Here is a 16,271-nt window from a genome sequence, read left to right as displayed (position 1 = left end):
TTTTTTGCTATATATGTTGAGAAGTGATTAAGTTAAATATATATATTTTTCAAAATCACATTTTTCTATATTGGTTGAAACTATAACGGTGATAGAAATGTTGCTTTTAACGTGGGTTAGAGTCTTAACCAATGTAAAAAAATAACACAAAATGGTGTACATAACATTTTTTTAAAGTTGTTCTATTACGAATATTTAAAAATGACATAGAAAATGAACTTTTTTATAACAATTATTTAATTAACAGATTTTTTTTTTATATTAATTGTCTGTGTCAATGTGGGTTATAGAATTCACATAGAAAATCTAGACTTTTTTTTTATATTATGTGTATATATGTCGATAAAAGAATTACATAAAAAAAATCATTTTTATCATTACAAAAAAAAATCTTATATTATATTTTATCTATTGATATATTTATACTTTGCTTATATAATACTTGTTGAAACAAATTAACGTATCAACTAATCCATGTTAAGGGCTCTACCAAATTATATAATACTTGTTTAAGATAAATCTAAACCTACCTCTAACAAAGATTAATAACATGAAAGAGGAAGAAAAAAAAAAGGCTCTGCATAATTGAAAAGGTTAACCATGCAAAAGGTTACTCTAATCTATTAAAAAAACATCTAAAAAATCTCAAAGTTTTATCTTATTAAAAATGGCAAATTTACCTATAGAGTTGTCTCTACAATTTCCGGTGTAATATATAAAGGAAACCTTCGAGGGATTAGAAGGTAAGAAGTAAACACAAAAAAACATCAATGGTGAAAAGACAAAGTTAAAACCACTTTGATATTTGTTACTGAATCTTTCTAATTTGAAAAGAAAAACATGTAAGTAAAGATGAATGAACCTCTATAAAAACAAATTGTTCCTTATTCACACATTCCTTCGAATATTTTTATAAAAAACTTCAAGATACAAGTCCTAGAGTTACTTTGTAACTTCTATGATCATTTCAAAAAGTTTTCAAAAGTTGAATTAAGTTTTCATTTCAACACTAACACACATTTATGCTTATTAAAGTGTATTCTTTGCATTTCATTTGAAGAAGTTGTATTTTCTACAGTAACACATTATTTATGCCTTTTAAAGTGTATTCTTTGCATTTCATACAGTAGCTACCTTATTTTCTTGCACACAAAAGACCAAGATAAAGTTCAAATTTATCTGTTGCTGCATTTTAAATCTTTGGTATAATTTATTTAAATTTATAAAAATACTATTTTATGATTCCTTTTAACTTACATTAATAAATTATTTTTATTTTATAATATATTTTAATGTACAATTTTATAAATTAATTAATACGTAATTTTATAACAAGCTAAAATATTTTTTTTTTAAAATAAACAACCATACACCACTGGGTAAATAAACTATTTATCTATAACAATAATATAAGAAATTATTCTAGTCAGTGAATATGTTGACAAGTTCATTCTGGGCCATATCAATTTCAACCTCAACCTGTATCTTATCATCTTTTAAATTTTCTAAAACTACCTTTTGAAAATCCAAAATCCAAAATATAATTCAAAGGTAAAAAAAATTCTTTATGGAAAAGGAAATACAAAATAAATAAAAAAAATTCTAAAAAAAGGAAAATCCAAAAATACAAAATTTGAAAATGCACTTTGAAAAAATAAAATCAGAATTCGTAAATGTGTTTCAAAAAAATCAGAACACAATTTGAAAATACATTCCAGAATAAAATTTTCAGAATTGAAGAATGTGTTTCGAGAAATTCAAATCCAAAATACTTTTAAGAAAAGTTCTGAAAAATATATTTTTATCCACACTCTTCTTTCATTTAACTTCTTTTTCTTTATTTCACAAGAGTATTTTCGTTATTTTAAATAGCATATTGAATGTAGGTTGATGTTATGGTGCAGGACAAATTTGCCAAACATATTTCTTCCCAAATTTTATTACTTTCTTTTTCTATTTGGATGACTCGTGCATACAATCTTTAATTGTTATTCTTCAATTTTTATTTAAAAAATTATTCTTTATTTACTTTTTTAACCATTAAATGAAAAAAAAATCCTGTATTTTCCCAAAATTCTATGGATGTTGAGAGTAAAGGAAAGAAATATTTCCAAAAAATAGTTATTAAAGCAAAAATTAATATTAAACTATACCTTATTTAAACAAAATATAGAAATGTTAACACTATATGTTTAAAAATTCAATTTTATGACATTCTTTAAGAAATTTTTATAAATGAAGTAATTAACTGAAGTTCAAAACTAAGCAGGAAATACTGTATCTAAGAATGTATGATGACAAAGTAACTTTAATAGAAGCAGAACTACTTAGTTCAATACATTTGGGCACTTTCATATTTGCCCCCTCTAAGGCCTATACACGTATAACTACTCTAAGGCCTCTGCCACTATATTTACAAAGTTCACAATCAAATTGTGGATACTCGCCACATGTTAACAAAACTTAATTTCAGTTCATTTTGAATTAACTATACTCAATATACTCAATGCTTTATGCCTACAAAACACAATGCTACTTCAGCTTGAGCCTGAAATTCTGCCAAAATGTCCACAATCTTTTCACGACAAAAATTAGGCTCAGTCTGCTCTGCAAGCATTCTCCTCAACCTTCAAAAGGGGGGTGTGGGGGGTCAAACATGTTAAAAAACAAAACATAACATGCAGAATAAACAAACAAAAATGTTAATTCACCAAAAGTCTAACTAAAAATAAGGCAATCATAGGTTTGTTTATGCTCCCATATTAATTGAAAGTTCATGCATAATGGAGTTGTGGACTAGGTTTCATGTTTCAATCAGTAATGTTCATCAGCCAGATCACATTGACAATGGCTAAAGGGTTAATAAATGGTGAGTGGTTTTATGAAAAATTAGGGTGGCCAAGGGCAAAGGACACCATTATGAGTGTCGCCTAGGGTACGATCCTACCAGTGTTAAATGTGAATAATTCCCAAGTAAATTAAGGGGCTTCCACTAAAAAGATGTTTTTTTCTAGCTTAATTCAAGGGTGAACAAGAGGCAAGTTGGGACAAGTTTTCCTATGTCCCTACCCGACTTGAAATTTCCACCGAGGCATTTATTTAAACCCGAACTTTAAAAAAGTATAAAGCTTGAATTAAATTATATAATATTATATGTTTTTTAAAATAAACAAATTGATTATTACCTTAAACAAAATATTATGTTAAACAAAAAAATTTATTACACAATTGTTCAAGAAATTTATATTTTGTAAGAGAAAACAAACATTAAACTGGGTTAAATGACCCCAAACAGGCCAGCAGATTGGTGGAATGAGTTGGTTCATGCTCATCTCTAGCCCAATTATCACAAACAGTTTTCTAACCAACATTTGATAAAATAGAACCCCAGCCATTCAATTTGTTGGCGACTCACCAACTATACAGCACCATTGAATTCAAATGCAAATCAGTTAGTTCAATGTGATCTAAGGCCCATCAAGACATGAGGAATCAACAAGTTACATGAGTAAATCTGGCTCTCAAATTTAACTAGGGTAGGTGGAGAATTTCTAGATTTGGACAAATGAAACTTTTATGGAAATTATGTATGAAATGAGGATTGAGGACTCATGGAAAAATGCATCATTCTAGGGTCATATTAATTTATTCCGACATTATTGTAAGATGGAAAGTGCATAGCAATTAAAACAAATAGAAAGATAGAATACTTGGAATGTAAAAAAGGTAAGCATTTCTACCTGCGGACAATGGCAGTGTCTCCGTGTCCAGTAAAAATTATCATCATAGCATTTGTGGGTAATGACAAATAGAGATTATGAACTCTAGCATCCATGCGAACCAGAATTTCCTTCAGTTCAGCAGGTGCTTTCAACTTGAAGCCTTTCTGTTGATCAGAATTTTTCTGACATGTTTGCAATGCCATCATCTCTGCAAGTCTTTCATTCAAGCTATCAGAATCTTCAGCTTTCTTCTTCAGGTATGAGTGTAGCTCCGAAAACTGTGTCCAGATAAAATGTACCTTGTCATTCTTCACCTAAAACAAAAAACACAAGGCATGAAACGAGACCATAAAGTAGTCATAAATGTTAAACGGAAAGGAAGCCAGCTTATGACATGTACCTCCTTCTTGGTCTTTGCAAGTGCTTCATCATCAGAGATCACTGGAATTGCATTAGAGGACTCGGAGGCATACCGTTTTACTATGGATATATCATCAATCAATGATGAAGTTTTGCCAGACTCACTCAGAATAGAAAGGAACTTTTTCTTTGTAAAGGACGGAGGGGAACCAAAGTCAGGCCCTGTTTCAAGAGGATCACAGCAGTAACGTTAACAACAATATGGCAAACCAAAAGCTTGTTGATAGAAAATTTCTTTATTTTACACTACAGTATAGTCTTCTGTTTCCGATCCCCATTTGTGCTTTGCCAAATTCCTAAATACATCCTATATTTATTATTACCTTGCCGCTATGATGGCTGTACCCTTCACACTAACATAAAAGGGTAACAGCTCTACACGTGATTAAGCAAATCATCTGCTTTTACAGAGTATATACAGAAACTATAATGCATCCAAAACTTCCAACATAAAGATTTCAGCAGCCGCAATAATGCGTGAAGAAGTACTTGCCATTTCTGATCTTCAATAGTGCCAATTCCAGGGTAGCTCTAGCATCTTCAATGCTGTCATGTCCATTCTCTGATTGTTGTATCTCCCTTGCAAGAAATTTCTTAGTAAGAAACCTTAGAGCTTTTTTATGAGATGCTCCTCGGGGGTGTCTGTACAACACTGCTGTGTCTATGATCACGTCATGGGATATCTTCAATGCTAATAAATCATTTTCCAGAGAATGCCCTACAAGGATAGTCTCCTTGTAAACAAACTCTAGGAACAGTTCCTGAAAATGCAAAGCAAAAGAAATTAAATCAGCAAAACAAATAGTTTCAACTTAAATGGTTCAGCAAAGAACCAGAGGTCTGAGCCTATTAGCCGAAATAAGACAAAAGACCCAAATCAAGATAACCCAAGTAATTGAACCTGAATGTCTCTAAGACTTGTTGTCACCCCATCTAACATCTCAGGCGTTATTCCACTAAATCTGCACAACATAATTATTACTTGATGCACACAATTTAGTTCCAAATCCAGTGAAAAGAAATATATCATACAGAACAATTTCAACCTTTTTTTTAGATTAAACTTATTTTCTGGTTTTCTACTGCTTTGCTTTAATTGCAAATAGATAAGAGTATCCCACCAAGACCAAACAACAACATATAATACTCAATCTATTTAGGGGTTTCTAGCTCTAGAAAGTTGACAACATTCTGATATGTTCCTCTCAGTATTTTCTAAGGATCATTAGGGTACCTAACAATATCAATTTAATCTATTCATTTTCATAAAAAAGGAGTCAATCCCGTATAAGATGGAAACCAAACCCCCAAGCCTCATCTTATGCAATAACACAATGTTTGGTTGGAGAGTACTGAAAGTAAGAGGAGGGAGGGATTTTGTAGAAGGGACGTTTAATATTTTCTCCCTTGAATATTGGGGGATTTGGAGGAGATTTAAAACATTTTAATTATAATGACTAAAATATCCTAAGAATGTTTTGAAATTTAAATTTATAAGGGTACAAAGGAAAACTAACTTTTAAAAACCCTCCCCTACCATTGTTAACCAAACAAGAAAAGGACTACCTTCTCTCCCCTCCTATAAACTAAACAGTCCCCTATGCAAATAACAACCTTACGAGAAGATTTTACAAAGAGAAAAGACAGTGAAGGTCTCAGAACAGAATTACTCCCATCAGAAGGGAAAAATAAAAAAAGACAAATGTTACACATAATAGATAATTCACCCACTCCCCGGATTACCGATAGCTTTCCTTCGCATTAGAACTTTGAACCAGTGAATGGCTGTATGGGTGACTTCTAATTTTTGTAGAACTTACAGATGTGAAAAAAAAAATCATTTTAACTAATAAGAAATATATATAATTCATGTAAAAAAAGTAAAAAAAACAAAAAGTACCTTCAGATTAGAAATCATTTGAGATTAGAAGTATCTCAGATTTAAGATGAAAATAAAAATTTTAATTTAAAAAGATAAATTTAAATGCAATTAAAGCTGAGAATTGAGAGGAAACGTCTTAATGCAAAAATGAAAATTTGAAAAAAATTAATAATTCAAGAATTTTTTTGACTATATAAAAGCAAGTGCTAAATAAGGGTGAAAACATGTGTCATGTGGAAAAATACATTAAAGAGATATCCTCAAATTGAAAAATAGGTACTCAAATTTATAATATGGGTGTTGATTAGATCAACTTATGAATCTATTAAGCAATAGCATTTTTAATTTCCAATATTAAATAGTGAGCTTATACAGGTACACTACTGATACTCAAACAACAACTTACCTTGTGTTGTAGTCAGTGATAGCATTTGACGGTTTAACCAATTTATCTATCAAAACCTGAAAAGATAAATCTTAGAAATTAAGCCATCACTGTACAAGAAAAAGATCCCAATTTTAAAGAATTGACCGAGTCTCAATATGTAACTTGGTTATTTCAATTTCTTAAAGATTGTAGATAAAACAGAAAAAAAGACAATCAAAACAGAATCTCTAAACAACAGCATTTAGTCTTTTCCAGACAAATATGGGTAGCTTCACTAACAATTAAAAAGTTATGTTTTTTTCTAATGGCCAAAACAAAAGAACAGAGTTGTTAAAAATGCAATGACAAGCAACATAACATAGAGTTTTGTTAAGAAGCGTTCTCAGGTAACAACTTCCTATTTATCTACTGCACACTATAATGCCACTGCTGCAGAGGAGCATTGGGAGCAGCCTTGTGAAACTATTTATTTTGCTGTCAAAAACTGTTTTGAAGGAGTAGAATCACTACCACATATTATGGCTGCTAACATAGACAACCACATATTATGGCTGCTAACATAGACAACCACAAATTTTTTAGCTGCTATTCTTTCACAAATAAAAATGTACAGTTTATTCATTCAAATTTGCTCACCATTCGAGCCTTTTTTGGGTATTTTTCTCATACTCCCCATACTCCCGTGTTTGACATCTGATTTGGGATAACACCTTTTTCTCACCCTTCACTAGTATTTGAGTGTGAAAAGAATAGACACTTGGCTACAGCCGACCTCCATATCTGCCACTGAACCTGCACTCCCAGCATCATTTCAGGCAAATCCCAAATTTTACTCGGCGTCTTTGTTTTTCCATGTCAAGTTAAGAGTGGCAGGGCCTCATCTGTTCTATTATTTTTATTTTCAGACAGTTCTTGATGTGGTTCTAAGAGGTCCCTATTTGATTCATCATATGTTCCTCGACCATTTGTCACGTATGTACTAAGCTCAAGCCTGAGTTTTGAATATTAATTATAAAATGATGATTGTTCATCCGATGAAGAGCAGATTGTGGAAGATGAGCATGAGCTGAATGAAGCATTGGATTTGGATGAAAACTTGGTTCCAGTCCAAGTTGAGGAGGATTAGTCTTTACAAAAGAATGATTTAGACATGACTGATTTGAATGGTGAAGCAGATGAAAATGATGGAGTTGAAAGTTTCTAAGCAGATTGTGAATTTAACTTACAAGATTATTTGGTATAGCTGGAGTATTATTTTGTTATTGTTTTGTAACTATGAAGGAGTTACTCTGATTTAACTAGGATGTGGTGTTTAATGATGTATCGTTTTATATTATGAAGTTAAATTGTGAATTTTAAGTGAGATATAATGATTTTTTGGGTATATATATAAATTTCATAAAATTTGTAAGATCTTACAATCCGTGTTACAATCTTCTAATTTATGATTCATATTTCCCTTTCCGATCTTGAGTAAGATCTCAATTTTGACTACCATGATCTCAATGGAAATAGATACATAGAAACAAACACAAGAAATAGAAATTAGAATATTCATAAATATTTATTAAAATTTTAAAAATAATGACCATTCCTCTTAAAATCAGTGATAGATGCATTACTTCACAAAAAGCTAGTTCAGAAAAAAAAAATCAGTGAATACCTGTCCTTTGACATCCACTAGACTAATTCTTGTGAGCTCAAAACCTTCACTTGTTATGCACTAAGCAAATGGTAAAAGTAGATTGATCAGAATAGCATATTTCCAGGATATACATAAAAAATGTCATAACTACTTTAATTTGTCTCAATATAAAATGAAGTTCTTGGCCATGTATGCCAATAAAACGACAGTCAGTCAGTATAATTTTAAACTATGCTGGAATAACTTGCAGTCCATGCATCACATGTTAAATGCATTTAGTTCTCAGAGGAATTGTAAAAATATGGACAAGTAATCATCCACAACTTCATTTCTCAGTGATAAAAACAGCATTAGCTTTAAACCAAACTGGTATTGATTAACTTACCATCTCACAATCAAGTGCCAACATCTCATAAAAAGGAGATCCTGAAGGTGCAGGCAAAGTAGAAAGAAAACCTGTAAACAATTGGGCATAAAAAAAACTTGTCCAGTAAGAAAAAATTCATAAAGATACACATATAATCAGTAGCCGAGTAAAAATCACCTGGTTGATTAAAAGAATATCCATTCTCTTCCAGCTCTTTCTCAGTTAGTGTATAGTATGTAACAGGGAAAGGTATGTCTTTAGTAAGCTCAGTAAATGATAGACTGTCTGTATCACGACAACCTTCTTCTGCATCAAGATGGAATTTAAGTTTGAATGATAGCAATGCATTCAAGTTTGTGGCCATAAAGAACAGCTCAAATAAAGTTGCTCCAAGTGGAAAAACAACACACAATAGGATTTAGTTTGAATTGTCATATTCAAAAACTTTTTTGTTTAGTTTATAGGATAGTAATCTTAAAATGAATTCAAAATTAAGAGAAATGAAATCTCACGTACTTACATCACAATTGAGAGTGAAACATGAGAAAAGTTACAAAACATATATCAGTGGTATGAGTGCATATATCATAAGTCAGAAAAAATCCTAACGCCAAGAAGCCTACTTTCCTTGCTAACTTAACAGGGATTCCATTCTTATAAACAATCATGTGAATATATATTCATAAACATTGTAAAGTATTTATAAGAAAATACCATAAACCATCACCGTCAATTTTATGTCAAGTATAACGAAGAAGTTTATTGGTTCCCCACCCCCCAAATATTACAGATATACAATCCAAAAGACAAGCCATCCTAGGAAATTTGAATTTGATATCTTACTTTTTCAACTCATCGGTCAATATGCATCAATTGTACACAATAATTAAGCAGAAAGGATTCCAGATTAAAGCTATTTCCTTTTGCTGTGTTACCAAACTCTTTAAGAATTAAGTAGTTGGCAAAATACAGGGACTGATATAAACAACTTGAGGACTTCAGGTTCCAGACAAGATAACATTTTAGGAAATTGCCACTCCAGGAATTTTTGTATCAATAACTAGAACCTCAAATTCAACACATATTAAGAGACATTTGCATATATTGGTTTGAATAATGAAAACCTTGATGAGATGTAAGAGCAGGTTTCCTCATAAGTGAACTGTTCTCATCCCTTTTTCTTTTCATCTTGCATGTTAGGAGTGCATCTATCGTCTGCATACTATCTGACACACAGCTAGCCAGGGAGAGAAAAAAGAAAAGTTTAAGTAAGAGGAACAACATTTTGAAGGAAACAAGTAAATACATTTTCTACACACCTAAGAGCCAGGACAGGCCTTGGTTTGCCACAGATTTTTTTTATATTACGAAGCATTTTGGACAGCGACAAGAACAAAGCTGCATCTAGGCCTGGCATATAGACCATAACCACTTTGGGAATAAGAGGTTTATTCTGCAAATAATGAGTGATATATTAGTGATACTGGCAAAATAAAATGTGATATGCCATATGGATACAAATCGAAGGTCTAAAAATCAAAAGGTCTGTAGCTATTTTTAAACTGACAAGAGTGATCAACTATTTTTTTTATGTATAGGATCAGCCAATATATATTTAATATTAACTTAAAGCTTTTTAGGGTAGTCTAACAACCTTTTCCAAATTGAATGACATGCTTGCTTAAACAAGCATAAAGATTGATAAAATTAATCCTTTTGTTAAACTAACATAAAACTAGTCCTATGAAACATTCAAAGCCAGTTAGAGGCCCCAGAAAATCAATGTTAAAGCAGAACCACAAAACTGCAAAGACCATAACTCACTCAACATAGAGAAACAAATGAAGATGTAGAACATTTTACTGCAAAATGTAGCCAAATACCAAAGAAAATTCAGACCACTACCAGTGAAACAGAGAAAGAATGCTGTTACGAATGTTCACTGTCTATGTCCCTCATTACTAATATCATCTAGTAGGAAGGGAGAGACCCCCATTATATGATTAGGTCCTGCCACCAGATTTAGTAGTTGCTTATTATAAGTGGCATTTACAGGTCATATATACCAAAGGATGTTGTTGGCAACAGGTTACAGGAATCAAAACTAAGACTTTCAAGCAAATGCTTTGATCCTAACCAAATTTTTATTAGTCCCTATTTTTTATTTCTAAAATCAAGCTCGTCTTCTAGTAATGCATCCATAGAAGCAATAATTGGATGATGTGCAACCTCCGGGTACTTTCTTTCTCTCCAGAATAACAATAATGTATCAAAGAGCTAAAAGAATATTTGCCAACATTCCTCCAATAAAAAGAATATCCTATGTTGCAAAGCATATTATACTGAATGAGTAAATTAAGATACATCATTAACAAGTGCAGAAATAGAATAAATTTATACTTGGTTTGTTATCACATTAATACTTGAAATTTTTCAACGAAAATCTCCCATAAATGATACTTAAAACAAAGAAAAACACTTTTTTTTGTTTACATTCATCTTTGCTTTCCCTCTCCTTTGTCACTGTTTTAAATGGTGACCCGTAGTGACTGCTATAAGTGAGATAGCTCATAGCGGGATAGCCACTATTCTGAAAAAATTTACATAGTTTATGTATATACATATATATCCTCAAATTCTGAAAAAGCTACATGAAATTCACAACATTCCTAAATAACAATAAAAAGCAGCAGGTGCCTTAAATAAGCACACAAGTGTATCCGAACAAATGTCAAATATAAGTTTCCTAGATAAGAATCATCAATCCACATCTTCTAAATCATGTCTTCTTTATCATTCTCACTATTATTACAGATGGAGATTTCATTCTTTGAAATCAAAATCTAAAATAGCCCTCCCGAAAAGCCCAATGCCTCTGTTCAGAGGGTTTTCTTTGTAGAATCACATAGTGCTGCTATCCCATCTGCTGCATCTGCTATTTACCGCTAAACTAAACCGCTCAATTACGATGCCATAGTGGCACTATAGTACACTATTTAAAACCCTGTCTCTGCCATTGTCTATCTCATATATCTACAAATGTTTCTTTCATTGTTGCATTTTCCCTCCCACAACTCTTTACACCAAGGCAAAACTGCCCAACTAGCTGAGCTTGCCACTGCTGATGTGACCAGGTGCCCCCATGTGCTGATCAGTGGTTCATTTTGTCTGTGTCCATCTGAACAGTGAGTGCTAGCGTGTCCAATGACAATATTTTTGCAACACCCGGCCATAAAAGAGACTTGGTTTGTCACTTCACAGTGGCTGTTTACCTTGCTATCCCAGTATTAACATGATACAACTCACACAGTTCCCACAACCACGGAAGCCGTTTGGAATACAAGAGCTAAAAAGCTAGAAATAAACCTTTTTTTTATCATATTTCCTTTTGAACGGGTATTTGTTGAAATAAAAGATAATTAGTACCTTAATAAAAACCCATGACGGCATAAATCCTTCACCAAGCACCCAAGTTACAAGTCCTTGAATATCCTGCTTCACCATCTCAGTCATGACTACTTTTGATTCAAATTTCAATTCACCAATGCTTGCAAAAACTTACCTTTAGATCAAGAATTGAATTATCTTCTGGAGAATTGAAAACAACATCTGCCTTGCCCTGCAAAAGCACAACGATTAATCAACTCCTTTTAATTATACACCAAGAAACAAACAGCACAAACATAACAAGGAAAACTTATTGGCAGTTTAGAACAACATTTCAAGCGACAATATAACTGTACCTGTTCACAGCAAAACACACAACTACTTAACAACAACAGAAAATGAAAAAGAAGACAAAAAAACAGCACGTCCTCCTTATTGAAACCACATTTTGATTATTATTTTTCTTTATAAAAGCTCAGACATAAGATACATGAGAGGAACACGAAAACAAAAGCTTCTCCTGAAGAAGTTAAGAAATATAGAAAGAAGAAATTGATTGAAAAGGAAAAAAAAAGATATGAAAATGTACTTCGGGTCCATAAACATCGTAGAACAAGCCGCACTTTTTGTTAGCAGTAGAATCATCTTCTTCAACGCTGAGGAAGGCTTCAGAGGAACTCATTCTCTCTGCGGCTTCTACTTCTACTTGGGGTATGAATCGTGTGAGGAAGAAACATTTAATTTATACTAATGTTATGATCTCTGTTTTTCTCTTTCTAAACACATGGGCCACCCATTCCAGTGTTATAGATTAGCCCAAAAGTAATTTCTTCCTGCACCACCAAACATTTTTTCTGCACTCTCATAAATGTGAAAATCCCATTTTGCCCTTTTTAAATTATACCATCCGGATGTCATAAAAGTGTTTTATAAAACGTGAAATCAAGAAAATCTTCAACATGTACAAGTCATTTTCAATCTGAAAAATATTTTTTTCTTAAAAGTACGCATAATTCAAAAATTATTTTTTATTATGGATTTCACAATTCAAATTGTTTCCATTATTTTAGTTGTCTTCTTTAACCGTACTTACCGCTAGAAAGAAAATCGTTACTAAAATCAAGTTCCTTAATTATATCGTCTCTTTTTCATCATTATGACTTTTAACGAAGATGTCACACGCACTTAATGTAGTCTCAATCTATTAGTTGTTCCATTTTTTTTAAAGAGAATGACATATACCCTTTTGGATTACACAATTTATAAGTTTTTTTTCTTCTATATTGCACAATTATTATAATTTAAAAGCAAAAATCGAATCAGAAAAACTTTTAAGAAAAAATTGATTTATAAGATGGAAAATAACTTTTATAGATGGTATAATTTGAAAATGATAAAATAAGAATTTTCATAACCCAAAACATAAGCTTCCTACTAATGTTGCCAATGTTAGGGTTAGCCGAAAAAAGCTACATATGTGATTTCTTTAAATAAAAAGCATATTCAATATTAAATGAATATGAATATCTTTATAGATATATGTAGATAATGGATTGCTGATAAAAAAAGAAATTAGATAATGGATACGTGTGTTTTAACTATCTCTGTTTATTAATAAAGTAGATGCAGATATAGATATAATGATATTCAATACGTGGATACTTATCTCCTACTTGTTAATAAATTTAATATTTAAAAACAATAAGAATAAAATTAGTAGTGAGAGAAATATTAATGATTGAAGAATTATTTATAATTTTATTATATATTTATATTCTTTATTTATATTTATGAAATTAAAATTGTTTTAAAAATGTTACTTTTTTAAAATGTATATTTTATAATAAAACCTATTTAAATTTGTCATTTAAAAAAAAAAACAACTCCATTTGTAGTATTCATAATGGATATTATTTTTTTATAAGTATCCAACAAGTAATGGGACAATTATTTTAAACAAAGCCAATAAAGATCCATAACATCCATTGTTATCCAGAACAGTGTTGTTATCCCTAAATATAATTTTAAAATATTAATAAAATTATTATATTTATCGTCATTTTATTTTTCAAATTCCACTTGGAATGTATATTTATATCTAGAGTGTAAAAAAATAAAAACTACGATGATAAATTCAGTTGCTAAATAATTTTATTTTAACTAGCGGGAACACAGACATTCTGACGTGCTTGTGTATCCGCATTTTTTATTTCTGTTTTTTTAGTATTTTTTTTATTTTTTAAAAATAATTTCTCTTAATAACATTAAAATGATAAGTTAAAGAGTATACAGTTAAAATAGTAGTGTGTATCCGCATTTTTTATTTCTCTTTCTTTAGTATTTTTTTTATTATTCAAAAACAATTTCTCTTAATAACATTAAAATGAGAAGTTAAAGAGTATAGAGTTAAATGGTAGGTTAATAAAATAGTGGAGAACGATAATTAAAAGTTACATATGGTAAAGAGAATGAATGAATTTTTAAAATTTAAAATTTAAAATTACTATTTGAATTTAAAACCGTCTCTCAAGATAGAAAATAATTAAATAGAATTTGAGTTTCATATTTTTTTATAATTTTTAATATTTTATTAATTATGGGTAAAAATATATGTATTTGGTAATAGTTAAAATTTATTTAAAACTACAAACTCAACCGAAAAAATAATTAAATAGAATTTGAGTTTCATATTTTTTTTAATAATTTTTAATATTTGATCAATTATAGGAACTAAACCAATGTTTTTTATTAGGTCTATAAACAACCAATAATAAGAAGAAAATGCAATGAAATCTGCTTCTCTTTTCTTCACCTTGGACCCTTGGACCTGTATAGAGACTTGTTTAAATTGTTCTCATCTTTCGCACCCAAATCTAATGTTCCTTCGTGTTAGAACCTTACGACGATTGGGGGGAGTGAGCGCGACAACGAAACTCAGTTTCTCTTTCTCTGATTACTCTATTTTGCTATGAATATTAACTCTCTACAATTAACAAATAAAAAACAAATAAAATATTAATATAACATGTAAAACATAGATTTCAAAAATCAAAACCTAAAAGAAGAAAATATAGAGGAAGAACAAAGATAAAGAAATAGTGATGACAGAAAGTGGGAAGTAGGATAAGTGGGTTATGTGGAGTGGAGAATCATAAAATCTGTTTCTTAAATCAATTTTAAAAAATTTACAATTTTAATAAAAAAAGATTATCAGTTTAAATCAGAAAAGTAACGTACCAAATCTCCACTAAGTGGTCCACAAAATATTACAAATATCTTTAATTTTTTATTTAATAGAGAAGAAGATCTTTAAAACAAAAAAGTAATTAATCAATCCCTCCACTCTCTCCACTCTCCAGTTAAATAATAACAAATAAAATAAATTTTTAAATTAAAAAATTATTTTATTAATTTTTGAAATTATAAAATGTCGAAATAACCAAAATAAATTAATACAATAAATTATTAAGTAAAGATATAAAATGGAAAAAAAAATTAAGAGCAGTTAATAGGAGAATAAGAAATGACACAATGAACATAATACAATAATAAAATTAAATATTAATATAAGAATAAAATAGAAAAAAAAATTAAGAGCAGTTAAGAGGGGATCCCCTTTATATATAGGTATAGATATAGGTATAAATTATATTACATAAATTTATAAACTATAAAAAATTATTTGATCATATAAAACTATTAATCAGTTAAAATAAGAAGATGATTTAATTATATAAATATATTATTATTTAATATATCATTTTAATTTTAAACCAGATGAAATTTTATCAATAACAAATATTTAACACTGTATAATTTAACTAATAAATAATAATACAAAATATTTAATGAATACTTTTGTAGAGTCAAGTTGTGGCAACCAAATTATAATCCAAATTATTGTATAATAACGTTTTGGGTCTAAGTTTTTAAAGTGAAGAACGTCAAAATGTATTATTGATAAAGGATTTTTTTTTTTCTACTTTTGTAAGAGATAAACAAAAATTGACATCTTGTATTAAGAAATTAAATTAGACTATTTATAATTCTCATTTTTTTTTCTTCCACTTTTTTCATTTTCTATGTTCATCACCAAAAAGTAAAAATTGTGAAAAATACCCATAATTTTCAAAATGATATACTCTTGTTAATTCTTTCGTATATGGTTTAAATTTGTCATCTGTAATATCATATTAGGATTAGAATTGGATATGTAAGTGGTTAATATTGAGTTTTTTTTCTTTAGCAATCTAGTCCCATTATAATTGAGATGTGTTCAATAATTGAGTTAATAATTTTTTTTAAAAACACCTTTTTTAACTTAAAAAACCTCAATCAATGTTTTAAATAATATGGTTAACAATATTATATTAGGATTAAATAAGTGGTTTGGATTGAGTTTTCATAAAGCAACCAACTCCAATTATAATGGAATAGTGCTGAATAATTAAGTTTAGTAA

At 29.8% G+C, this 16,271-nt stretch overlaps 1 protein-coding gene across 4 annotated transcripts; it reads right to left on the bottom strand.

Moving 5' to 3' along the window:
- Positions 1 to 2,292: 2,292 nt before the first annotated feature.
- On the bottom strand, positions 2,293 to 12,526 carry LOC137813454 (Polynucleotidyl transferase, ribonuclease H-like superfamily protein). 4 transcript variants are annotated; one of them, XM_068615711.1, is made up of 14 exons: positions 12,435 to 12,526; positions 11,987 to 12,043; positions 11,851 to 11,916; positions 9,744 to 9,877; positions 9,549 to 9,661; positions 8,602 to 8,730; positions 8,443 to 8,513; positions 8,076 to 8,135; positions 6,431 to 6,486; positions 5,044 to 5,104; positions 4,636 to 4,903; positions 4,123 to 4,304; positions 3,741 to 4,036; positions 2,293 to 2,627 (listed from the first exon to the last, which is right to left on the bottom strand). In XM_068615711.1, exons 3-14 carry the CDS (start codon positions 11,872 to 11,874, stop codon positions 2,504 to 2,506), a joined length of 1,518 nt encoding a protein of 505 aa, XP_068471812.1. In that variant the 5' UTR covers positions 11,875 to 11,916; positions 11,987 to 12,043; positions 12,435 to 12,526; the 3' UTR covers positions 2,293 to 2,503. The 4 variants fall into 4 exon arrangements, with proteins under 4 accessions (XP_068471812.1, XP_068471811.1, XP_068471815.1 ...); XM_068615710.2 differs by having other exon boundaries at positions 12,401 to 12,521; XM_068615714.2 differs by having other exon boundaries at positions 11,851 to 11,906; positions 12,435 to 12,519.
- Positions 12,527 to 16,271: the final 3,745 nt, after the last annotated feature.

This window comes from Phaseolus vulgaris, chromosome 1 (genome assembly GCF_051622355.1).
Source record: "Phaseolus vulgaris cultivar YP4 chromosome 1, ASM5162235v1, whole genome shotgun sequence".
Classification (NCBI taxonomy): Eukaryota; Viridiplantae; Streptophyta; class Magnoliopsida; order Fabales; family Fabaceae; genus Phaseolus; species Phaseolus vulgaris.
Note: the sequence above shows the minus strand (reverse complement) of the source record. Positions and strands in the feature narration are given on the sequence as shown.

Coding starts and splice junctions, on each gene's coding strand:
- LOC137813454 (XM_068615710.2), bottom strand. CDS start 12,493: ATGAGTTCCTCTGAAGCCTTCCTCAGCGTTGAAGAAGATGATTCTACT. Junction 4,037..4,122: donor TTGCAAAGACCAAGAAGGAG/GTACATGTCATA, acceptor TTTTTGTTTTAG/GTGAAGAATGACAAGGTACA. Junction 2,628..3,740: donor GACACTGCCATTGTCCGCAG/GTAGAAATGCTT, acceptor CCCCTTTTGAAG/GTTGAGGAGAATGCTTGCAG.